The sequence below is a fragment of the Onychostruthus taczanowskii genome, unplaced genomic scaffold, assembly GCF_017590055.1.
Source record: "Onychostruthus taczanowskii isolate IOZ18803 unplaced genomic scaffold, ASM1759005v1 scaffold52, whole genome shotgun sequence".
Taxonomy (NCBI): Eukaryota; Metazoa; Chordata; class Aves; order Passeriformes; family Passeridae; genus Onychostruthus; species Onychostruthus taczanowskii.
In genome coordinates this window covers 1,454,670-1,481,569 of record NW_024502791.1, presented here as the reverse complement: position 1 = coordinate 1,481,569, position 26,900 = coordinate 1,454,670, and the positions used below count along the sequence as shown (strand labels likewise).

The 26,900-nt window shown below is 36.5% G+C and overlaps 1 protein-coding gene across 1 annotated transcript in view; it reads left to right on the top strand.

The window, feature by feature from the left end:
- CCDC171 (coiled-coil domain containing 171) overlaps positions 1-26,396 on the top strand; it is a 145,273-nt gene extending 118,877 nt beyond the window's left edge. Inside the window, 3 exon segments of the mRNA XM_041416474.1 lie at positions 11,571-11,693; positions 11,695-11,722; positions 26,266-26,396. Coding sequence (XP_041272408.1) covers positions 11,571-11,693; positions 11,695-11,722; positions 26,266-26,396 — 282 coding nt within the window.
- Positions 26,397-26,900: the final 504 nt, after the last annotated feature.

Below are 26,900 nucleotides of genomic sequence, written 5' to 3'. Positions count from 1 at the left end.
GGTCACTAATTAATTTTGGTGGGAGTTTTTGTTGAGAATTTTGGTGGTGTTTTGTTGTTAGTGAGGGTTTTTTTAATTTTTTTTTTTTTTTGGTAGAAAGGGTTGTATAAATTTTGGCTTATAAATCCACATATGTTATTACTTGCAAATTTTATTTTTTACATTGTTATTTTGCAGGAATCATAGCAAGTTATTTTGAAGCTGTTGTCTTGATTTTTCATTTACTGAATTGATTGCTTATCTAGTGACATATGTTGGTATTATCCTAGGATCACAAATTCCAACATTATATTGGACTGTGAAAAGCACAAATTCTTGGGATTCATAATGTCTATGCTATAGGTGTCCCAGGACTAATATGCTTTAAGTAGGGCACTCAGTACTTGTCCATTGCAGTACCCAATTTCATTATATGATTTTAGAACTCTCCCTTCATTATGGTCTCTTCTCTCATTTTTGAACTCTCCCTGTTAAATGCAAAAAGGTGGTAAGAAATTAGAGGGCGAGGAGAGAATGGAGGCAGCTGGAGAGTGCTCTAATTAATGGAAATAAGATGAATGTGGAACTGTTGTGTAAACCTGAGTAATAAGGACACGCACACTGCATGTTGGTAAGTTTACATGCAAAGGATTGGATCTTCTGTGCCTTTTAAGAAGGTAATATCCATGGAATGACAAAAATTTGTTTATCCTTCTGGAACTTTGATAGAACTTGAGATTCCTCTAGATTGCTTCAACATCAGCGTCTTTTTTGGTAAAAGAGCAGTTCTAAACTAAAAGATCAGGAGGGAAGAGTAATCCCTTCCACCTGTGTGGGCAAACTTATGATGTACATTTAATGCCTGAAGACTGTATGTTAGTTCTGATTTCTCTCTGTTAAGTGGAAGATTGTTTATTCTTTTCCACTACCAGCACCCGTTGATGCATCCCCCTCTTTCTCTTCATCTTAATTGACAGATACTAAAGGGAGAGATCTGCCATTGCCACAGTGTATAGCACTAGACTTTCCTTCCATCCAGTTTTCCAATCTCAGATATTTTTGGGTTTTGGTTAATATCATGCGAGCGAAAAATTAGAAATTGAAGTTTACATGCTCAAGTTTTTACTCATGCTTGCAAAGACCACAGGACTTTTGAGCAGATTCCCCTACATGTCAAAATATGATGTTTGCCTGGACCTTGGAAAAGGTCACTGTCCTAGATGCTCAATTTTTTCTGTCTTATTCCACATAAGACTTGCCGCAAATTTTACTCCTTTGGGAAAAAGATGGTGGGATTGAAAATATTTTATGCCTAGAGGGCACACAGAATAGCAGTAAACTGGTTGTCCCTGCTTAAAAACAGATTAGGCTGGGAAAAGGACAAAAAAAAAAAAAAAAAAAAAAAAAAAAAAGAGTATAAGAAACAGTGCTAAAATGTCTCCAGAAGTTTTCCCAGCCTTCACCATTTTAACTGACAGATGTTCTGAAAATAGTAGAAATCATCTGTAGTTTCTAGAGTTTGTAGGCTATAGAAGTGATTTCTCTGCTGCTAACATTCATAGGCACAATTACTCATAAATTATCTAACTGCAATTAGTGGTCCAACTCTGAAAAATGGATAAAGGAAATAGTGACGAATTAACATCAGAAGTAGTTTGAGAAATGCTACTCTCTTGGGTCTTTTTAAGTTAGGATGGCCTAAATTAATTTAGGCCTTTCAGTTAGGATCTGTGGATAAGAACTATCTGCTTTTGTTGATCCACCATTAAGGTCACCACTCAAGTACATGACACTACATTCCTGCAGTCATTACCAAATTCAGTAGAAAGATTATAAAGGGTCTTCTCAATCTCATTGCAACACCCCCCATGATATGGGATATTTTACTTCTGATTCTATTAGTGAAGAATACTTTATGCTTTCTAGGCAAACTTATTTCAGCTTTGCCTATCCTCCTTAGTTTTCTCCTTTCATAGTTGCTATAAGCATCCAGTGTTATAACAGAATTCAGAAAGTCACTTTATCTCTTATGCTTCTAAGGAATTGGATCTAGTTGTTGACTGCGGGCAAGACCAGGGAAAAGGCCTTCCTTGCCAGGCTCCCAACCTAATGATCCAAATCACATTCTGCAATCTTATGATCATAAGTTCCCACTTACTGAAAAGACACTTGGTCTATTTGCTGAAGACAAAGCAGAAAGTAATTTCTTCCAAAATATTACCTAGAAGGCTCATGTGGTAGCAACATATTGTTGGTCTGAGTGAGGACAACAAGAGCTCTGCCATCAGAAAAGCTGGTGTCTTCTCTTTTGTTAAGGAAACTTCCCATTCTGGCCATTCATGAGACTCCCTGGCAGTGACATTCCCAGTGTCAGAAACTTTCACTGTTAGGAGTGAAGCCCCTTCGCAGTGGATGGCTCCAGTGAGCTGACGGGTGCCCTGCTTGACTCCTCACACAGCCCACCCTCACATGTGTCAGACCAGTTTCCTTACAGGTCCCAGGTTTCCCATAGCAGTGAATCAGATGTCTCAGTCCATAAAGCCATTTATTCACAGTGCAGTAACAGAAACAGCTCGAGCTGGTGCCTGTGAGCAAACCCAGCAAAGGAACCCCAGATCTTTTACACCCTCAGTCTCCCCACATGCAAGTCTTCCTCTTCCTCCTGAGTCTTTAGCTTCTGTCCCCACTCTCTGTGTCCATCCACCTAGATGGTGTCAGCAGTCTTCATCTCCTTTGTTATCCAAAAGGTAGGCAATTCCCAGCTCCTGATGTGTCTGTCAGCATCCATTCACCTAGCTGCTGTCATCCATATTCATACTTCTTGTTATCCTGAAGTTTGGCAGTTCACAGGCTCCCACCCAGAGCTACAACTCAGTCTGTAGCTTGCCTGTCCAGCTACCTGGACCAGATGTATCACCCAGCTCTTTCAACCTGTTGTTCCAAGTGAAAAGTTCCTACTTAGCTTCTTGACCTCTTGCACAGAAGAGGCCAGACTTCAGTATAGTGGAGTCTCACTCATCCACCAATTTTTAGCTTGTGTTGGTTGGGATTTATACCTTTCTGAGCTGAGCTGAGCTAATCTCTCATATGACAAATGCCAAAAAGACAGACAAACACAATCACTTTTTCCCAACAAGAGTTTTCTTCAGCTGTAAATCCATTGTTGTAGAACTAAATATTCAGAGATGATAGGGATCATTTTACTTGATCTTCCTCAGATTATGGTGGTTAAAAGCAAACTTTGTGAAAAAATATTTTATTTATATAATACTAACCTTTAAGGATAGCAAATTGTCAAGCTCAGTGATGATGCACTGCTGTCAGACATTTGCTTTGGAAAGAGGGATGCTAATGTTTGTGCCCATCATGAGATTTGGTATTAGGTATACTGTGTTTAAATTTCTTCCTCATCTTTTGGAGCAAAAGCTGTTGTCACTGAAATTTGTAATAAAACATTTTCATAAATTAAGACTTGAAAGCAAGTCTGATTGAAAATCCAGACATTTGCATGTTGTTGGGGTTTTTTTAAATGTTGTTTAAGAATGTATGAAGCAAATTAGTTATTTCATTAACATCTGAGTTTAGCAGAACGAAGGGAGGACACCTGTCCATCCTATATGTGGCAATTAACATTAAGGGTTGACAGTAAGATTAAGGGTGTGTCAGTGAATTTGAGGAATGCAGTTCAACTTTTCTTGATAATTATATTCTCTAGAGAAATGGACTACTGCTTTTTCGTGTACTGTCATCATGAATTTGTGTAATTAATTGGAAGACAAAGTGAAAAAAATAATTTATGATCCAACCAACCTGGTATACTTCAGAACTTCCTTGCAAAACTACAAAATATTGCTTTATATAGGATTAAAAATTTACGTTGAATTAAAATGCAGTGCTACCATGAGCATTCTTCAGAAAAACAGAAGAAATTAAGCAGGTGTTTCACAAAACTTGGCACAGTTTTCTAGCCCCTAGGCTCTTTAGACTTGGGCATTCACCTAAAATCTGGTACAAGGATTAGGACTCAGTAGTGAGTATTAGTGTTTGAGCTACACAATCACAGTTGTCATATTGACTAAACCTGCCAGGGGAGGCCTTCCTTTGTCTCTCCTAGTGAACGGCAACTAGATCATATACTACGCTCAGCTTTTGCGTGGAAAGTAAAAAGTGGACACATTTCCCCCTTCTATCCATATGTAAAATATTTAATTCAGTTTGAAAATGTTTTAATACAAAATTAAAAAGCTGCTTCTTTTGGCCAGAAGGGAATAATCTATACCACTTCATAGCTCTAGCCGAAATATTTAAGGAAATATTTCTATAAGGATATATTTCCATACTGAGCTCAGATTTTTTTCTCTTGGAGTCAGCAACAGGCTTTTTCTACAACAGTTAAACTAAGTCAGTATTTTTTTCACAAACATATTTCTTTTGTAAAAGTAATTGAAATTGGTCTTAGTTGAGACAGCACTATTTAAAACCAATGAAAAATAATATTCTAATTTCCAGTAAACTAATATGTTGGCAAATAGTTGAATTGGTTACTTATGTTGGACAGTTTGTGGACAGCATTTCAAAGAGCAGAAGAGTTTTTCAGATCTCTCATTTACCTCACATTTACATTCCATATGAAGTTGGTTTAGATTTTTCTACTTCATAATCTGATAGAATCATAAGCTTAACATCTGCTTCTCTCCCCTCCTTGAAATGTTCTCCTACATATTCACCTACAGTAAATCAATAGATTTTAGGCAACTAAGACTTAGTGTTTAGGTAACATTTATTTATACAAATTGTTTTGTTTATATAAGATATCCATGTGTAAGATACAAGGAATAATATGTCATTTTAAGGAATGAGAAAATGAGAAGGACTATGCTTTTTAAAATTTATTTCAGTAACATATATTTGGTTGTGGGAAACAGAATTCTATACTTCAGTATTTGTATGTTTTTTTCTGGTTCCAAGACGTCACTTCAATAGGCCAAAGGCAATACCACCAAGATTCAGACTACTTGTAGTTCACATGACATTTCACCTGAATTTTGATGAGAAGTTTTGCTCTCTTCTTTCTCCTCAAGACTGAATGTGTGATGGTATACCATTAAGTTTCGTAGTAAGACTGCATCCTGACTTTTCTGTAGTGACTGTAGTTGGTTTTTGGTTCTTCTTATTAGTGGTAATGCATTATGCTTGCATTAGATATATTTTCATGCTCACTTAAATGTAGGCTTTATAGTAGTGTCAGTGACCACCCTTCTCTCTCTCTTTCATCCCTGTCTAGAATATACAGTGCAAAAGAAGCTGATATACACTGAAAAGAAGATAGGATACCAGCATGAAACTTCTTTCAGTTTCCATTTCTTTCCCACTAAAACCACGTACTTGAAAAATTCTAACCTTTCCTCACAAACTTAAATATTCTTTTTGAATCAAGACTGTAAGAGGATGGGAAGACTGGTAGCATTTTCCCCATTTGTAGCTTAAACTACAAAGTTTTGGGGGCAAGAATTGTTTCTCCTTTATGTTTTGCATGCAACTGTGCTTGACTTTGTGCAATAGATAGCGAGAATGGTCTTTGCATGTAAACATTATTGGCATATAAAAAGCGGTATTTCCTTAATTTTGTTAAGTGACAATTTTCTTGCATAGTCCAGACTTATTTTTAAATAGTCAAGGCTGCAGGTAGCTAGCTCCTTTGCTATAAAATTCTCAGGATGCTTTCTGCCTGGTCATACCAACTAAACACATTTGTCTTAATTTATCAGTTTCTAAAAGATTGAGGTAATTTCTGAAAGTCTTACACTTTGTAATAATTTTCATGGCAATTGTTGTTATGCCCATCCACTTGTGGTTCCAGTAGAAGCATTTTCTCTTCCGTCGCTGTCAATTTCAATGCTCCCTTTTCAATTTTCTTGTAGGAAGTCATGTCATTACCTCTTGCAGAGAATCTAGCCTTTTATTTAGAGCTTCATTCCCTTGGGCTATCTGCTGAGACCTACAGGGTAAAGTAATTGTTATTGAAACGAAGGGGATGGAGTTAAGCCCCGTGTGTGGCACTGAGTCAGCTTTTGTTGGGGGAAAAAAAAGTTGTAACAAAACTGACCTGCTTTTTGGCACATGTAAATTGTGCATGCCACGCTTGAATGGAACTGAACAAAAAGTTTAGTGTTGAAATGAGATACAAGGAGAATAGATCATTAAAGAAGTGCCAAAGAGCTGCAAAAGTGCAATTTTGCTGAATGCAGTTTCCCTTGAGGTTTTTTCCCCCATGCTAGAGAAGCTGCTGTATTTATATCGTTCACTGATGCCACTAGACGTTTTGGACTATGGGTCAAGGCAGCCATGATGGGTTTTCAAATATGCAAATGTATGGGGAAAAATTCTTTGCAATAATTTCTTCTCAAAATATAGCCCTTTTAAAGATATAACAATTATCCTGAAATCTTGTTTCTGAAAACAAAAAGTAATTGATATATGTTTTGTTTTCTGGACGCATTTTAATGAGTCATACTTATGTTAGTTCAAGGCAGTAATGACAGGCATACAGAACACTGCTCCATGGAGTTTTGCTTTCACACCAGTTGTTCTTGCCTGAATTCCATTTCAGCCAAACTCTGTACCAGGAATGAACTTCTCAGTCTTTTTAGATTCTCGTGTAAGCAGTTTGTTAATTTAGTTAACCACTGTTAATCTTTCATTCTTCTGAAGTTCATTCATTATTCCTTCTCTTGTTCTTTTTTATCTTTTTTGTATACATAGTCCTGAGGTAATTTGCTACGTGCTAACAATGTGTTTAGTTGAAGAATTCCTGAAGGAAGAACCAAGCAGTCAAACATGAATTCCAACTTTTCTGTACATCTCTGGTTTTTAAAGTATGTTGTATAAAGTAGATGGTCTTGTTTTTCTGACTGCTCCATCTGATGTTACAAAGTCAATACTTATTTTGTCAGGTTGTTAGTCTTTTTGGTATCTTTTAATAAGCATCATTTCAACATAATAAACCTTCCTTTAGGTTTATTTCTTCTGAACATGAGATGCATTCTATGATAACAGCATGCCAAGTAAGTCCTGATATAATGTAATAGCATTTATATGAAAGTAAAGAAACTGATTTTTAATAATTTGGTATTTTATTTGTAACTTTAGAATAGTGTAAAACTTTATATACAAATTTTCATTCACTACAGTTTGTAACTCATAATCCAAATAATTTTTTTAACTCTGTTCTCAATGGCCAAACACTAAGCACAAGGGAGACAACATGTATAGTGTTTTAAGAGGGAATTTAAAAGGCCTGTTTTATAATGTATGGTAAATACATTAACACTTTGATGAGAGGTCTTCTGCTAATTTGCATATACTATCTGTGTATTTCTTGTATGTTTCTACTATAACTTCAATGAGAAGAGCTAAAGTTTGAATAAACTTTGAATTTCAGAAATTAATTTTTTTAAAAGATTGGCTTTTTTTTTGTGTTTCTAATTTTTTGAAGATTGTTATGTAATTTGTCCATATTAGTTATTTTTTACTTTAAATAAAGTGAAATTTTTTCACTTTATTTTTCATTTTATTTTTCATTTATTTTTCACTTTAAATAAAGTACTGCTGTAGATTGAAGTCTTTCAGTCTTGTAGATTTACAGGCAGCAATACATGCAAAAGCAGCTTTATGACATCTATAGCACTATCCACCTGAAAATTACTAGTTATAGAACTAGACAATGACTGGTTATTCAAAAGTGCATGCATGGAATGTTACAAAAAAATGGATTTACATGTGCCCTGGAGAACTGTCCTAAGCTTAAGTGTTCTCAGTCCTTTTAAAGATAAATATGGAGAAAGAAAGCATAGCTTAAATGTTGCTCTTTTGCTCTGATGTTCACTGGTTTGTAGTTTATAAGCAGCATCAACTTAGTTAATTTTATTTTTCTCTCGATTTTGGTTTCTCATCTTCACCGACCTGTAGCCAAAACTTTTTATGCATACCCTCATATTACAAATGAGACATCTCTGAAGAGGTCATAAAGGCCTTCTTCCACTCAAAATCTTCAGAGGTCTTTTTTCTAATTGAGTAAAGATCAAAAGTTTAAAATACTTAGTTCCCTTATGATGTGAGTAACACCTGATTTTTTTTTTTTAAATTTGATTTTGCACTCAAAGATGGTTAAAGTCTTAGGGACTCCTAAGACTCTTCCTCCTAGGGATTTTCTGAATAGGGATACTGTTTTACAGATACGTTCAGTAGCTGTAAAAAAAGGTATTGTCAGAAGTATTTAGGCTTAAAATCATCTGTCCATTGAAAGTTATACTTGAAAAGAGAATTTGGGCACTCTTGCTCATTTTCTTCTTAGTCCAACAACTTCAGCCTAAAAACATCCTTTTTCCATGCCAACTGTAAGAATATATTTTTATCTTGTGAATTGTAACCAGTTATCTGGGAATTCATGCATCTGAAGTTTTCATTAAGCTGCTTGTGTCTTGTCTTAGTGCTGTAGCATGGGTCTCCTCTCATATGCACTTTCAGATTAAAAGCACTCCTACCATTTGCTTCTGCCATATCAGTAGCATGTGATGTAGGATGTTGATATCATAAATAATATTGACATCCTCTATACATTAAAGCATTGAGTGGAGTGAAAAGAAAGGAAATAGATTGCTGTAAAAAAAATTCAGCGTCTTATTATTTCTTCTTTTTGTTTTTTATTATTGTGAAGCAATTGCATGCAATTTTACTCATAAAATTGACAATCCTAGGTAAATTTCAACCACTGGATTTGTGTTCAATCTCTAGGATGACTTTGTAATAATCACTGAATTAGGCTGAGATTGGAAGGGACCTCTGATGGTCCTCTGGTCCAAGCCCCTTGCACAAGCAGGGAGGAGCACCTAGAGTCAGTAATGTTTAAATTCAGTATTCAACTCCACTGTTTCTGTGGCCTCCTTAATTAAATCTTCTCCCCACTAACTTTCCTACAATACTCATCTGTCTAAAAATGTTTTCGATTTTCGAAATGAGTTGCAATAATACTGGTTCTTATAAGTCTGGGGATCACTATGTCTTGCCTTTCTGACCAGAAGTCATTTTCTGATGTGTGTTCTTGAAACATTTTGTGTGTAACTGAAGACAATTTTGTATGGTGTTATGGTCTGTTCTCAGTTTTAATGTCACAGTATTACCAGCATATCCAAAACGAGAAGTGTTTGCTTAGATGCAGACCATGCAGATGTGTATAAATGCCAAATTTTACGTTATAAAAATTAATCAGGAGTGCTACTGAAACGTGTTATTGTTATGTATACTTAAAAACTATATATACATCTTACTGCTATGTTTACTTAAAAACAAGAGAAAGCACTTGTTAGCAAGAGTGGAAGAAATTTCTGCAGAGCCAGATTTGCATTCTGGCAAATTCTGTCATCTTCCTTTCTTGATCAACAGAACAGTTTCCAGAGTGGCAGATATATTTATATCTGTAAAGTTCAAATAGGGTTCTCATTTGAAGTTCTGAACTCCTATACAGGTACATTCAATTATTAGGTGACAGATATTATAACTTCCATGTGGCCAGGTTCTATGCCCATTCCTTGTGTATCAGGCTTTCCAGTAAGTGTAACTTTTCTATTGTTGAAGACAGATCTGTAAATCTGTGACTGACATAAGTTTCTTAAAATCATTTGTGCCTTCCAGTGGCACATCTGAAAACCAATATATTTGCCCTTCTCCAGATGGCATTTAGAATACTCTTCATGCTCATGCCACCCCTGGGAGACCCAAAAATAGTGTTTGTCCTAAGCTGTTCCTGAGCATGAAAGGCCCTCTTTGCTAGGGAGTTGGAATATACTGGAAGGAATGTGTACATATGGGTGCATAAATGCCACCTTACAGATTCATAAGGAACCATTAGTAACTGCAAAACTACTTTCTTCTGGACTAAAAAGAAATGTAAGTTATTAAAAAAAATTGCTGTGTGTGAAAATAAGTTTGTGAAAACATTTTTTCCTAGATTTAAAATTTTCAAATTCTTTAAATGACGGAACAAATTACATACCTGTGTAGATCAGCAAGGAATTAAAAAATGCTGTTTCAGATAACTGCATGGTCTTAGAGTACCTGTGGAGATGTAGGATGAAGCTGTATAGGTTAGTGGCTTCATGAGCTTTGTAGTAGCAGAGGTCAAAGTACGAAGTTAAGGAAATGTCTCTATATTCTAGTTCAGTGAAACCTTTAAATATCATGTGTGAAGGGAACATATGAAATTCTTTCTATGAGATTTGAGACACAGCTTGTTATGCAGTGGTATAATCCTTGTTTATGGGTCACATGCCCAAGTAATTGTCCTATTTCAATAAGTCTGATTTTTACTATGTGGGCTGTTGCCATTTGAAGATTCTCAGGCAGTATTATGTGGAGTGAGATATATCCCCATTTCTCCTTGGTATTGTTTCTGAATAGATGCAGCATTTTAGTTGTGAAATTAAAAAAAAAAAAAAAAAAAAAAAAGGCAAAAAAAAAAAATTAAAAGCAGGATTAGAGCTTTAGAGCTGACAGTTGCAGGCTTACAGAGCTATGTGAATACACTATCAGGGTTAGAACCATACTACTTAACACATTTTGGGTATTTTTTCTGATAAGAAAAGAGATGTTGATGTTGACTTGCCATGGCAGTTCTCTACACTTCACAATAAAATAACCTGACTGATTTCAGTGGTTACCTTTATTCTGAAAAGCAGCAGTGTGTTTGAGAACAAAGAAAGGAAAACAGTTAAAACCTTAGTGAATGTCTGTTTGTGTTACTATAGTTTATAAGGTCTGTACTACAGACATATTCAGAAGGCCAATTTTATTTTATCTGTTATATGTTCTTACAGTTGCAACTTGCTATGGCTCAAAAGGGAAAACTGTAACTTACAAAATGTGATTAACCAGTTGTAAAGACCAATAATCTCAAAAGTGTTAGACTATTTAGAATATATAAAATTACCAATAATGTCAAATCATTTGTTCTCTCTTGTACTGCTAACTTTATTATCAGTCTGATCGATATCACACGACTGGGACATTCTTACACTATGTATATGAAAGCAATTATATTTTCCCAGCTATACTGTAATCAGATTATTTGCTTCCAGAGATCTGTAGCTTTACTGTGTTTCTTCTGTTTCTGACAAATTAATTTTCTTAACATGAAGTGGGAGGACTCATTTTGAAAGTATGAAAAATCACCTAAAATAATGTAGTGATTCTTTATAAACATAAATTGAACGTTCACTGAGTTTTGTAGTTAAATAAAATAAAAAATAGTATCAACTGTTCAATGCAGTACTGCATTTTTGAAAATAGCTCACTTTGTAATTGGGATGCACAGTCATTTGCTTTTCCTCAAAGCTATCAATATTTCAGATTATTGAAGAAGTACAAAATATTACTTTAGACCTTTGGTTAAGTCCTACTTGCAACCTTAGTGCCTGGTTTACGACTTCTGTTTGATTTTTCCAATTAATAAAAATTAGATCTTCTGTAATGATGTATACTACTTGGCATTTAAGTATAGCTTGTCTGGCACTAAAGATTTGCTTTACTTTTTAAAGGCTGTGATTCAGAGTTTCATGGACGTTTACCAACTTGCAGTTTCCAGAGTTGAAATATTGGTGAGAGAAACAGAATCTTTTCAGCTTGACATTGCAGCCCTAAAGACCAGGCTCTATGCAGCTAAGTCTTCATAAAAGTGACCTTTCAAATGGTAAGTCTGCTTTTCAAGTAATTTTTGTCTTTTCAATGTGGCTTCTTACCCAGCATCTCCCTTCATGCTATATAGTTTCGGTAGGGAAATACAGTAATATTTATCTATAAACATAATAGGGCAATAAAACCAGTGTTAATAGAAACTTTTTCTGAAAAGGAATGGTAAAAGTTAACAAGGTTTAATTTTTATTACTGTACCTTCTACAAGGACCTGTTCATACGCTGGAAAAGTATACATTGTGAATTTTACCAGTACTGCAATACTTGAACTTTGGACCTAAAGAATTTTACATCTAAAGATGTTTTATATTATACCAGAATGTTATTATCTTCATGTAATCAAACTGTTTCTTAGGAGATCTGAATTATTTTTAGACAATTGTGGTTATGAATAATACTTCTCAGTAAGCATGCAAAGATAATTTCAGGAATAATTTCTGATCTAAAAATATTGTTGCACACAAAAGTGCTTGGATTTGCTTAAGGCTAATAAGGTGGGTCTTCAGATTTGAGATCTCTCTCTAGGGGAATTACTAAATGCAGATTTATTTTTGTCACAGAGGCCGGAGGCCAGACATATAAACTGTCATAAATATGTAGCCAAGTATCTCTAGAATGAGACTGTGTAGTATGTGAAACTTACATACACTCAGCGTATTTCTTCCCCATCTCTTCTTAGTTTTCCACAGAGGATAAAGGAGAAGGCTTTGGAGTTCATTTTATTGGTGGTGGTGCTGGTTGTTGCTGTTCTTCTTCTTCTTCCCTTCCTACTGTCTTTTCTTTTAGTCTTGTGTAGTAAATAGCCATAAAGAAAATGAGCATTGTTTGTCTTTCTTTTTGAAACAGATCTGTAAGACAGTTGTCACAATGCAAATGACATAAACACAATAGTAAACATATATTCAAAGGCTGTGACTATGGCTTTGGCTTTGGTTATTTATATTCATTTCTTATCCTACTTCTAACAGCACAATGGGAAGTTGGTGCAAATATAAACTATATTAATCAATGCTGAATTTGAATTTTAACATCTTGAGGTGACAATTGTTGAATGAAAACTTTGTTTATTTCTGATTACACAACCTTTCTAAGAAATGAAATTAGTTCACTGAAATTGCTTTTCTCCTCTTCCAACCAGACTCTTTTGATGTCTTCTGCTATGTTTATATATGTCTCCTGCTGAGCATGTGCCCAATGTAACTGGACTTCTCCTTAGCCTGTTATGGTTGTTTTTCTTGTTCAATTCAAGATGACCACCTCTTTTACTAAAGATTGGCAAGTCTGCCAAACTTGCAGCAAGGTTTGCTTTCATTTGCATTGACAGAGCTTCTAGCAAAGATTATGCTAGTCCTGTCTGTGAAGGGTATGCAGTGGCCTGATACATTACAGTGAAAAACCAACATTTGTAAATGCAATGTTTTTTAAGTAGTTTGTGTCTGCATGCAGTGTCAATGTAAAGATGATACTATTTGCATTGTGGAGTGATCTCTTAGCCCTCTGGGGAGAACAGTAGTTCTTCCTTTAGATAAAGTTTAATTTGAATCTAAGCCTAATCATTAATATGAAACGTTTTAAAATTTTAATGTAAAAGTGAAAACATTCAGAATGAGAATCTCAAGTTGCCATGAAAAAGTGATTATGGTATATTTTGTAGTATCTGGGTTTTCTGTAAATTTGTCCCTAATATTTGTAAAAGTTGCATTAAGCATGAATTTTAATAACTTCAGGCATCACAGCTTTGCAGTGTGACTTAGATTTTAAACGTTCTAGTTGATAATGTTTTGGTTTGATTTTGAGGAAAAGTTCTGCACTGAATTGCTTTTTCTAGTAAAAAGAGTAGAACAGATTTTTTTTTTCTTTTTTAATTGAAAGGGAGCAATGACTTCTTGAACACATATTTGGTTTCAAAATTAGACTAGCTTTGTTAGTTTTAATTCACTGTCTTCAACCATATATCCATTGCAGACAAAATTTTACATGGAGGCAGCAAATGCAGCACTTGGACCGTATTGGTTGCAGGCTTTCATATGACATATGTTTGGGCTTCCTGAAGAGTAACTACTGCTCAGCACTGAAATACATTTTTAAAGTCTTCCAGTTGTGTATCATATGTGGACTCTTACCTTATCAAATTGGGGGTTGTCTCACATGTTGTGGTTGTTTCTTGATGTCTTTTATGCTAGTTGCTTAAGGATCTTGCCCTGCCTTGCATTGCATGCAAGTTTGGTCCATTCATAAGTATTGATATTTTCCATGTTTATTGCTTTCCTAATTGACCTGTTTCTACTGAAATTTCATAACTATGTCACCTTTATTTCTGTTTACACCACTTCTCTCTTCTGCTGCTTAGGGTTTTGCTAATAATTTTAAAAAGAAAACTGGTGCCATGAGGCAAAATTGTTCATTCTAACTCCTCATCTTTTATCTTAGACTCTGAAGTGACATCTCCATCCTCCACTCCATTTCTCGTCCAAGCACTTTCCTTCTAGTCAATAGAGTTTAGATTCTGAGATTGCTATATGTGGTCATGCTAATGCTAACAGAGAGGAACAAGAAGGGATATGATTATGATGGACAGAGGTGAGATGAACACTGGAAACACTGCTTATAGAGAAGAGAATTATGTAGGGAGAAGTGAAGTCAATGGCAGAATATCTCTGTAGTCTTCATTAGTGCCCTGCTATCTATCTGTCGTACTTGTCTCTGATGATTCTTACTCTGTGGAAAGAAAGGCCCTGTGCATTTTTAAATTTTGCAACTCTTTAAAATTCAGTATGGCTGAAAAACAGCTTAGATTTTCTACCTGTCTTCCTTTCTTCTTTCCATCTTTCTGCTCACCCTCCCTTCCTCCTCCCCCCCTTCCCCCCACCCTTTTTCTATTGTTCTCTATTCCTGTATCTCTTTTCCACCCCTCCTTCCTTCCCACCAACAGCCCAGGGCAACAGGACATGGGGGTTTGCTCAGTTTGTCACCCAGGATCTTCCACTGTTGAGGGAGAGGAGTCCTTCCCCTGCTGCACCATGGGGTCCCTCCCACAGGGGAAAGTTCTCCATTAACTTCTCCAACGTGGCTCCAATCTCAGCAGCCCTATCAAAGCTGCTGCAATGTGAATCCCTCCCACAGGCACACAGTCCTCCCAAAACTGCTGTGGTGTGCACCCTCCATGGGTGAAGTCCTCCAAGGACAGGCTTCTCCAGCCTGGAAGCAGGGCCCTCTCTCTCCACTGGTCTCTCACTGGATCACAGCCTCCAGACATCCACCCGCTCCAGCGTGGGCACCTCCCCCATGAGCTGTGGGTGGATCTCTGTATCCCCAGGGATCACCTTGGGCTGCAGGGGCACAGCTGCTTCACCGTGGTCTCACCACGGCCTGCAGAGGAATCTCGGCTCTGGTGCCTGGAGCACCTCCTGCCCTCCTTCTGCACTGACCTTGGTGTCGCCATGTTGTTTCCCGCACATGTTCTCATCCTCTCCTCTTCTCTTGCTAGTTAAAAAAACCTGCACCCACTTGTTTTAATTTTCTTCTTAAATGTGTTATCACAGAGGTGTTACCAGCCTCTCTCATTGGCCCAGGTTTGGCCAGCAGCATGTCCATCTTCAGAGCAATCAGGGATTGGCTCTTCTGGACACGGTGGAAGCTTCAGCAACTTCTCACAGGAGCCATCTTTGTGGCCCGCCCTCTACCAAAAATCAGGCTGTGGAAAGCCAACACAGTTTCCTTGGCTTTTTCACTCCCTCACATAATCTTATGCACATTTGAATTTGTTTTATGAGATTTGGAGATATTGGGTTTTAAATTGCCTTACAGAAAGTAATTAGACTTACTATTTTTGTTACTCTCTGAGTTGATGTGTTTTCCTGGATATAGTCTTGGGCAGAATTCAGTAAATATGGACCTCAATAATCATAACGTTGCTCAGTACTTACCAGTGTTTAGTTGCTGTGGAACATGTGAATGGTCCTGAAGTGATAGTGAGTAAAGAAAAATATGACAGACCCACAAGAAAAATTTATTGACTATTGAGATGGTCATAAACATGAAAGTGTGGAAATATCAGAAAAGTGAAAATAGAAAACTGTTCATAAGATTTACTAAGTCTCTGTAAGACTGAATCCACCAGTAGTATCTTCCTGAAATTCTGTTTTAATTGAAATATTTGCATTTCTTTCCTGACTTTAAGTAATTGGGCATCACTTTATGAGAAATTACTCTCACTTTCAAAGGTTTATGAAACCTTAAAAAAATACAGCAAAGGACTGAATAAGGAAAAAGCACAGCACACCAGGACTTGGTGACCGCCTGCCATGAACTCGTCCATAAAAATGGCTGCTTGCCTTTTATACCCCTGGGGGTTGCATTAGGCAATGCTGACCCCTCCTAAAGTCTGTCAGTCTTCACCATCCATTGGTGGAGACTTTTTTGTAACTTCATTGGAAGTCAGGTGTTGTCATGCCATGCCCTCCTTTCCCCATTCCCAACTGCCCCATACAAAGGCATGCCCCAGATACATGCCTTCTCTCCACATGTTCTGCACAGCCCAGGCTGTCCGGTGGTAGCAATACAGAGGGGGTGAAAGGGCACTATCGGGAGAACAGAGGACATCTAAACAATGAACCACAATAACATAACTATACATCAATAAAGCTTCTCTTAACATACACACAATATTCATCTCTTAATTGCAAGAGGCAATCATCCCATTACTCACCTATAACAACTTGCCAGCCTTACTGCATAGCCAAGGAATGCACATATCCTAATGCAAACGATCACTTGGTCACCTAGTATTGCTTACGCAAGTAACAGTTGTAACCAAACAGTATAAATTATATAGTTTAAAGTAATACTAATGCTACTACTACTAATAACAACAACAACCTATATTATAAATTATAATCTGCAATTTAGGGTAATGTTGTAAAAAGCAGTTGCAGTAATCCAACAACGTTTGCTATTTTGTAAAGAATGCTTCCTTTCCTATGCAAAAATTTTTTGATACTCAATATTCTAGGTATGTGAACTTTAAACTTGTCAGACTGTTATATTTGAAAATTATAGTAATTTGATTAAAATGCTGCCTATAAGGCAAAAGGTTCAGTTAATAGAATCCATATGTAATTAAAGTGCAGAACCAAATGTAATCAGACCCCAATGACTGGTGCCTTCATATTGATAGTTTTACAGTGGCCTCTGGGGTTGAAAGTTTATGTTACAGTTACCAGTGTAGCTGTGCTCCAGAAAAAAACAAGACCGTGTAGCTGTTGAAGCAGGTATGATGATGTCCCAGACTGATAATCATACAACAAAAGTAGCTGATTGTCTGAATTTTGGGGCTGTCTTCCACTTGGCAGGTGGAAGAAGCACAAGCCTGCTGTAGTGTACTAGTCAGAGTATTCTGTAGCAGCGCTGCTATGTAAACATTCCTAAATGAGGGAAGTATGCCCAATGAGAGCAAGTAACAGTGTATTTTTTTAATAATATAGTTGCTTGATTTATGTGAATTCATGTTTGAATCATCTGAAAGTTATAGACACAACACTGTGTACCAAGCCACAAAAGAAGTTTAAAAAAATTTCCTGAACTTTAAAAAAAAAAAAAAAATATTTTCTCTGGACAGTTTTAAGAGTTGACATCCTGTGTTAGAGTTCTCTAATCATCACCAGCACAATTTACAATCAGAACACACAGAGAGTCAGTTCAGACCAGCTCATCTGTTGACTTTGGCAGAAGCCCTTAATCTCACTGTGTGTAGCTGCCACTTGAGAGCTGGGGACTCGGCAGAGAGCCAAAGCAGGGTGGGATGCAGGGTTGGTCAAGGCATGAACACATAGGCCTGCTTCATTTCAACAGCCATACACTGCTTTCTTTTATACTCTTTTCATTTTACAGCCTTTTTTTAAAAAAAAATGAAATTAAATGAGGACCTCTCATGAGCGCTCCAGGCATAAGAAATTGTAATGTCTGGCTTCCAGAAACTGTCCCGTCAAAATGTGCTTCTGATTAGGTGGCTTAATTACAGCTGTGAAAACAATGTTGATTTAGGCCTCAAGATTCCAGTGCATGTCAGCCGTTATTAGCTAGCCTTGGACTGAAGCCACCATTTTAAAACTCTGTACCACTAAAGTCACACTCTGCCTGACAACTTTTTATTTAGGCAGAAATGTTGCCAGAAGCAACACATTTTATGCAAAATATTTTTCATTGCGCAAATTTCAAATGTGACACAGTTGATGGACATAAAATAGGTAGTTATGGATGGACCTCACCAAGTCCAAAACCTAACTTCTGCAAAAATACCCCTACCCCAACACATCCCCCTCCCCCAATTCAAATAGTTTTTTTCTAAAGTTTGACTGACATAATGCTTAATTTTAATTCCTTTAATTCAGTTTTATTCCAAATCCAGCATGTTGGTTTAACCACCCAATTTTATTGCATCTAAATTTTCCTGACAGTTTCATTTGCTGTTGGGAAATAAAATTGCCATTTTTGCAACATGGGAAATAATGGCTAGTTTCAAAACCAATATGTTTGAAACTTCCTTTGCCTGAAGCAGGTTAAGGCACACACTCAATTTACTTTAGGGGAAAAAAGCTCATTAAATAGTTTTTAATATTTTAATATAATTTAAATAACTGCTTTCACAGTGGGAAGGCTTATTAGGCTCATGTATTTACACCTGCAGAGAGGTAAATGTTTGGATAATTAGGTGGTTTCCAATAATTCAGTTTTTCAGTTGAGGGTTAATACTGTAAACACTGTAGATGGACAGAAAGACTGCTGCATTTAAACATTACATTTCCACTTTTAGCATTTTACTTTTAAGTGCTTAAGAAAGAGGCTTAAGTGGAGTTGGTTTGGGTTTTATTAATTTTTTTTTTTTGTTTTAATTAGTTTTACTTTGTGTTTTTTTCTTTGTTTGGTCTGTTCTTCAGCTCTCCTTAATGGCATGAATTGGCTAAGGAATGTGAGAGAGTGTGTGTGGGTGTTAACTCTCAGCAGAGGTCGGTACTTTGGAAAAGTAAGATCTACATTCTCACTTCACTGTTGCTATGAAATTCCAAATGTCCGTGCTGTGTGGTTTAATGGAAACCATGAAGTTCCTAAAAGACCACAGGTTTGTTCCGCTGTTAAGCACAAAACAAATCTTTCAAGTCATTGGCTAAGTCACAAAAAAGGAGGGTCATGTTTTCAGGAAGGTAATCGCCTTTCCTTTTTTTTCCTTCATGGTTTGCATTTCTGTGGCATTAGAAATGTGTTCCTAGTGAGGCACTGGAACTACCAGCTCACAAGCAAGAATCCTCAGTTCCCAGGATTGAAAACAAGACACTTGGAAGTTAAAGCTGTATTCATCTCTTACCTTAAATACAGGCCAGTGCAACAATAGTACCTTCAGGAGCAACTAATTGGAAATTAATTTCAAGAAACAAATTATTTGGATAAGGAAGCAAGTCTAAAGTGTAGGTTCAAGTTTGTTCTGTAAAAAATCATCATGCATACATGCTCTGCCTGCAGCAGATTAGTGGAGAGCAAGGCAGTGTATGCCTACACTTTATTTTGTTCAGTTTTCAAAGGAGGAATACTGGAATGAGCTAGTCTATTTTCTTTGCAAATACTAGGTGGGGTTTCCTGTAAAAGAATGTTTCAGAAATATCCCAGTTGCTGTGGAGGGCAGCTGTAAGTCAGGAGACAATCATGTGATGGCTTTTTCCTTATTGGACCCCTTTGCACTAGTCTTATGAAAAGCGTTTCATTGGTAATATGCAATGAGTTTTATTAATCACATACATTTGCTTCCTGTTGGCTACACACTGCTATTTCTTTTGCCTTCTTCCCACACCTATCAAAGGAGCATTTCCAGTACATCAAATTAAAAGAAACATTCATATATTATTACATATATGGTTAATGCTGCAGTAGAAATGAAAGTATTTGGAGTGCTAGACAGGCTGTTATTCTGAGAACTGGGTATTATAGACCAGGACATTTAACCCTGGGAAAAAGTTTTTACAAAAGAACAGAGCCAAGGACACCATTTTACTGTCTTTATAGAAGAAAAGGAATATTCTCTACAAAGGCAGACAAATTCACTTCTTTCCAGACTCAAGGACTTTTACTCAGGCCAGAAGGTGCTTCCTCCTCCCTTTTGAAGAAGTTATTTCAAGAAAGAGAGCCGGGAAGCTTCTATTATTCCCTGCTAAACTGTGGGTTAAACATAAAGGGAATGTCTGTTTGTTCTGAGACTCTGAATTTGCTGAGAAATTTTTGGAAGGGATTAAAGCATAGCTGTGCCTGAATGAGTCTAGCATAGATGCTTAAATGGTGAGTGAATCCATGCAATCCACTCTGTCATCTTTCTGATATTTTCTTGACATTTTAAATTTAAATCCTACAAGTTACACTGTTGTGAATAATTATTTTCTTGTTTTCACACCTGTTTGGTTTTATGTTTCTAGCTAAGTATTTAAAGCACTGTTTATAAGGAGAAAATTCAGTGCTGATCTTCAGATACTAACTTTGATAAAGAGTGCAAGAAGTGTAGATGCGCCCTGTGGATTGCACTTCACTTGATCAGGATGATAGATAATAGAAAGACAATTTTTGTTGTCTTTTTGCTGTTCTTGTTTACTTTATACTGCTAGCTCACTGCCTAGATCACAGGGGAAAAAAAGGATTAAAGTATGACCTAGGGCAGTGTTGCCAGGAGCCTGTCTCTTTCTCAGCTAGCCTCAGAAATATGTGTGTGTGCAGCATGTGCTTGTAACGTAGCATGGCTAATATGACATGCACCCATTAAGAAAAATAATAATTAAATTTAAAAAACACATATATGTACTCATGTGCGTGCGCACACACACACACACAGACACACACAGACACACACTAAGTTTTGTAAAGGAAAATCTCATGTTAAGAGATTTATGTTTCCCTCTGGATGGCAGAGAGGCAGTCATAGTCCCACCAGATCACTTGGTGCCAGCTAGAAGTCAGCCTTCCCTCCACAGGAGACAACTGTCTCTGGTGCTCTGTCTCCTCTTAGTTTCTGCTTTTCCTGCAGTCTGTACTGGGGGTAAGGTCATGGGAGCACAAGGAGCACAAGTATTGTCTCTATTGTCCCCAGCAGATTTTACTGTCAGAACTAAACTCATTAGTCCACACAGGGGAGGGCGGGTCCTCTTTAGGCCAAAGGAAGATAGTGAGCGGGGTAGCTGCAAACCACAGCAGTCAACTTTATTTTGCACCTTCCTAGAATTTATGAAATTGTTTTCCTGTTGGCTTATTAATACTCTTTTCTCATGCCTTCTCCTGTAATTGTGCATGTTTCCATCCTTTTCAACTGTGAAAAAAACCTTCGCATTCCTCTCTGTGACATGTTTGCAGCAGAGTAACATATTTGTTGAAAAAAAATATATTTGCCTAATTCCATTTGCTTGCATTTTGTACTTAAAGCATAAAAGTTAATATGACAAATGAAGAAAATCCAAACCTTTCAAATATATTAGAGAGTACGACTTGCAGAGATAGAGAGGAAATTCAGTTAGTGCTCAAAGCATAATATTATTCTTAACACTTAATTTTATTCCTGTAGTGTTGGCATGATTTAAGGGAATACAGGCACTAAGTTACATCTTTATCTTTCTTTCTGTTGAGTCTTACATATTTAAGACACACTGTTTAATATTTACCCATCAGGGGTTTGCATATTATTTATTTATTTATTTATTTATTTATTGTTGTTTCTAAGTTACATATAAAAATTTTAATTGAATTCTGTGAAATGCACATTTTGCAGAGAAGGCACAGTTTTTATAGCTGATCATAGTGAGGACCTGTTTTCTCCAGAGACGGACCTCCGTAAAGCAGTTTGACCTGTTGAATAAACTAATGGAACAAATTTTTAAAATTGGAAATGGGCACTCCATAGGGTAAACAGCTTTACTGTCAGCGAAAAGGATGTTGTTATTATGATAATGATCTTGATTATTCAAATAACGTTTGTTTTCTTCAGTTTATTTAACACTTCAGTTAAAGAAAGGAATTTAGAAAGAAATGTGCTTCTTAAGTGGTAATTTCACTTCCATATTTTATAAGAATTTGGGGGTTGTTTTGACTTGTTTTAGAAATGCAACCATTTGAAAGACAGGAGCCTCTTTTGCTCAAGCAATCAATTCATCCCCTTTTTTTTTTTTTCTACCTTGTGGTGGAAAGTGAGGGCACCTTTAAAATGAACAGTGAATAATAAAATTTACTAAAAATATGGTCACACGTAGTGTGGTTAATCACCAGCAGAGTTTCCCTGATAAGTGTGATGATAGTCGGAAAGCAGTGACATTATGAAGATACCATGATTCCATTTCATCCTTTTCAGATGGTGTAATTCCTTGAATTCCTACAAGAATTCCTATTTTCAGAGAAACCTATAGAGATCTTAAAGTCACACTGATTTAATACACCACACTTTGGATCTGGGTCTCAACTGAAGTTTGCCCATAAACTCATAGTTAACTCAATAAACGTTGCCACAAAGCTGACATTGCAATACTTGCCTCTCTTAAATTTGTATATTCAGTAGTACTTTGAAAGACTTTTATCCTGTCTAGGTGATGAAGATGATTTGACACATACAATTTCTGAAGGCCAGAACCACAATAATGAAGTAATTCACTAATTTTTCAGCTTTAGTTAGTATTGACAGTCCCCTTTGATCACAGAAGGATCATCTTGTATGGTGCTTATATGCTTGTGGTCAGGGGCCTGTTAGTCTTTCAAAGCCTGTGTGACATCGAGTTTCCTTTCACAATGTCTATTAAATCTGTTGCATTCTTTTGGGAGTCTGAGCATTAAACATTGTAACTTAACTAGGGCTTTGCAAAGTTTTCTGACACTTCAAGTCATACAGTTTAGTTTTAATTTGTATATGTGAAAACATCCTGTTACTTTACGTATTTTGAATTTAATTTTATAACTTACTGAAGTTTTCTGTGCTTTAGATATTAAATGTTTTTGAAGACTGTAATCTCAATGGGAACTCTGAGTAAAGGAATTGAAGGTATAATTCTGGATTATACAAGGCACACCAAATTACTGAAACATCCCTGTTTTGGGGGTTTTGTTGGGTTGTTTTAGAAAACCTAATTTTTTAAACTTATATTACACCTTTCTAGTTTTACAAACCAAAAGGCTGAAAAACACTTTCTCAAATCTTCCTCTATGTTCTTCATTACTCTTCTGATAAAAGTTTTACAAATCTGATGAAAGTTTGGAGTGTTGTATGTGTTAGTGATTTCTGAGTTTTGGGCGGTTTTTATTTGTTTGTTTGTAGCATGTGGTGGTGCTGTCTGTTTTTGTTTGTTTGGGGTTTTTTTGTTGCTTTTAACTTTGATTTCAGAACACACATTTGGCTTAAATATATAGGAAAGGATGAAATTCCATTAGCATTTTTTAATGTTTATTCATCTAAAATATGATTGATATGCAGAAAAATTAGTTCTGTTTGCCTAGTGGACTCACTTGAACTGCATGTTGAGCGTCACAGAAGGAGATGATCTAATACCTGAGCTAAGAACAATTCTTGGAGGGTTTGCTCAGGAATCTAGTAAGTATAAAAAGTACTGTTCAAGTAATTATTAGATTTTTAAAATGTAATTTCAGTCTGAAATGTAATTGTATATGTAGATTTGGCCAAAACCAACAGAGATAGTAAACCTGGCTCACCCACACTCAAGTTGTTTATAACTGATTCCTGCCCAGTTAATGTAATTTGGATCTTGAATTTACAGAAGACCTACATACTACCCATCAACTGGAACAGAGCCTAAAATATTTTTCCTAGGCTATTCAGATATCATAAGCAATATTGCTGGAAAGCCTACTGTTTTCCCTGATCATTACTGTTACAAAACTGCCCTTTAGAACTCTGTTACAGACACACTGCTTCAGCTATTGCCTGTAATCTGTGAGAGAAGGAATTATTCCCTCCTGAAGTTACCTCAGCTAAATTTTACTGGGCATCAATGAACATGAAAGTACTTGCCTTGAATAAGCAAACAAAACCTAGAAAACTATACAAAATCTACAGGGAGCCAAATGTATCTATTCCTGGTGAATCTGTCTGTAATCTAATTTATGGTGGAGTGGGATGGAGCCCTTATTAGGATTTTGGATAGGAAGTAGAAGTAGTGGGCTATCCAGAAAATCTACATGCATTGGCCAATGCTAAAGGATGGAACCCTTTATTCTCCTAATACTTTGATGATTTTAATAATAAATCTCCATTTTGAGAAAATTACATTGGCAGTTACACTAGTTCACTTTGAAACATGTGGTATAAGTCAGTCATTCTTTGCACCATCACTAGAGGATCTTTTTGAAGAGACTACTCAGTTTAATACAGTTGTTTAGATTAACTGAGATTCAGATTAGCATGTAGGCTAATGCAACTGTGCAGGTGTTCTGATTCAAAATGCAAGTGTTTGTATTTTACATATGAGATCTGCTTTTCAGTCAATCAGTGTGCTTTTCAAATAGGTGCAGATAGGTTGCATAAACCATGTCTGTATCCAGTTTATAGTCCTAGTTCCATTGTCTCCGAAGAGTGAACATTGATCTGCTCCTTGGTAGTGGATGGTGAAGGCTGTCAAATTTTGACATCAGCATGTCTCTTGTCATTTCAGGATTACAAACAACATCAGATTATAATCTCAATACCTAGTGAATCACAATAATGTTTGTTGACTTACAAGATGTACAGTAATATTATTCACTATGAGGCCATGCATGTCCCTTACACTTCATTTTAATTCTCAGTAATGTAATTTTCCTACATGGAATCTGATTGAGGTGTTCACTATATTTTCTTCATTGCTGCAAAACTATCCACTTCTGCATTAGCAGCCTCTTCCAGAGGTATGTGAGTTCCAATTCATTATGATTTGCTGCTTTTCACCACCTTTCATAAAGACAGGTTGGTTCTATGTTCTTCCCATAAATTCCTGTTATGAGAGGAGTCTGCTTTACATCTTTCTTAATCAATGTATTTCCTTTCTTGTTTTCCTTACTTCATGCTTAGGACTTATCTTGACCTTCTACTTTCTACAGTCTTGATGTCTGCTTCTCTTTGTGAAAATAAAATTTCTTGAGTGGAAAAAACTGCCCTTTCAAAGATTTTTAAAGAGAGCTGCAAGGTTCTGTATATCCTGTAGATATGCTTGGAAAGAAAATAGAATACATAACCTAAGTGAGTTTGCTGTAGTTTAGCAATCCAGAATCTTAAAGGGCTATGTGGATAGTCTTTTGAGCCCTGTCTTGCTGGAATTGTGGTAGTTCAAACCCATAAGGGCAGTAGAAGCTATTTGCTATAGTGGCATTCATAATTTCACTGTCCAGACACCAGTGCTTAATCCAGACTCTTCAGCACAGAGCACTTGAGTGTCATCAGTACTTACTACATACATATTGCCTTTTTAAGGGACTTTTCTGACCTACTCCGTATATTTATATAGAAATATACTTGAGAGAACTAGTGAGCAAATTGAAGTATTCTCAAGGCATCTGTCAGCAAAGTAACAATGAGTTGAGTGTTTGATGTTACTTTTCTACAAGCTATCAAGTGAATTCTAAAATGTTGATTTCCATATTTTAATAGATAATTTGTTTTATTAGCTATATAGATCCATATTTCTAAAAATACTCCTAAAATATTGTGTATTTGGCAGAAATGCATAGGAAAAATTAATCTTCTGCATACCTAAAGATTTTTTTAATGCAAGAAAACTGAGTCATAAAGATACTTTCATTGTTTGTAGACCTGCCTCCTCTATGTAGTTAATTGCTACTAATGTAAATAAGTTACTTTTTCCCCTCTTTCCCCTTGAAACAAAATTGCTGTTATAGTATATTTTTGTTAAGTATAAAGTGATTGAAGTATTTTACTGAATCAGTGTAATTTCCTTTTTTGCCAAAATTGCTGTGATTATTAGCTCTAGGATAGTTTTTGGTAAGAGTTAAATGAATGCACTGATGGCAAAGGTCCACTATCCTTGTTCCATTTAGTAGCAGAATGCCTAAATTGTAGTTGTGCCGCTTCGTCGCAAACAGACAAAAAGGAAGGTAGCATTTTGCTGTGCGTGAGCAGTTAGAGGGCAAGCAGACACCGTGCACCTTGACCACCTATTATGAAGCTTTTTGCTGCAATGTCAAGTGAAAGCGAGTTAATTGGGTGAAGCTGTAGAGCATGTTAGGGGCATGGTAAAGGGTTGCTGTCTGACAGCTGAATGTCAGCAGAAGCTAGTGAAGTGTGGCTGAGAGACAGAGACCTGTCACAAAGTTCATGTGGACTGTAGCACAGTTAGGAGATGAAACATGGTTCTGTCTCACTTTCTCCCTCATTGCATTCAAGCACCTTAAGATTTCACACTGTATGTGTCAACCCTTGTTCTCTAAGCTGTTTTCTCCTAACACTTCTGCATTCAAATGATTGGACAGAAGATGCTAATGTTTGGCAAAATGAATGTAAATATACTTCTTTCATTTTTCTGCTAGAGCAGCAGTATACGTGCAACTCAGTTGAAACTTTGAAGGCTTACGTCAGACAGTCACACTGGATAGGAGCTGGGATGATGGCTGAATACATATCTTCTGAGAATATGAAGTTTGACACTTTAGTGGAATAGGGACTGTTTTCCCAGAAGAAAAGGCTAAGTAGGGGGGAACTACTTTGTGAGCTGTGGTGCCTTACCCATGGCATTGGGAGTCTTTTAGTCTGTGATTGTAGTCCTCTCCTCCCCTTCTTGCTAGAAAGAAATGGAGTGCTGAGAGGGAACCATGAATGACAATGTAAGGCAATGAGAAGCTGGGGGAAAAGTCACATAGTAGGAAAGTCTTCTTTGGAAGCAAAGAGGCATCAGTTAAAGGCAGGGATGACCTTACACACTGCAGTGAAACACAGAGTGGTGTCATAATAGAAGTGTAGTGTACCTTTCAGTGTTGTTTATAGCATGCAGCACAAAGTAAAGCATTTGGGTTGGCCACCCTGATTCAAAACAAATAAGCAGAAGTTGCTTCCACTCATGAGAAAGTGAAAAGACAGTGGTAGGTATCATGGGCAAAATGTACTAAGAACTTAAGTTCTGAAGTAGTAAAAGCTCTAAAAGTATTAAGTACTCAAGAATTTGGAA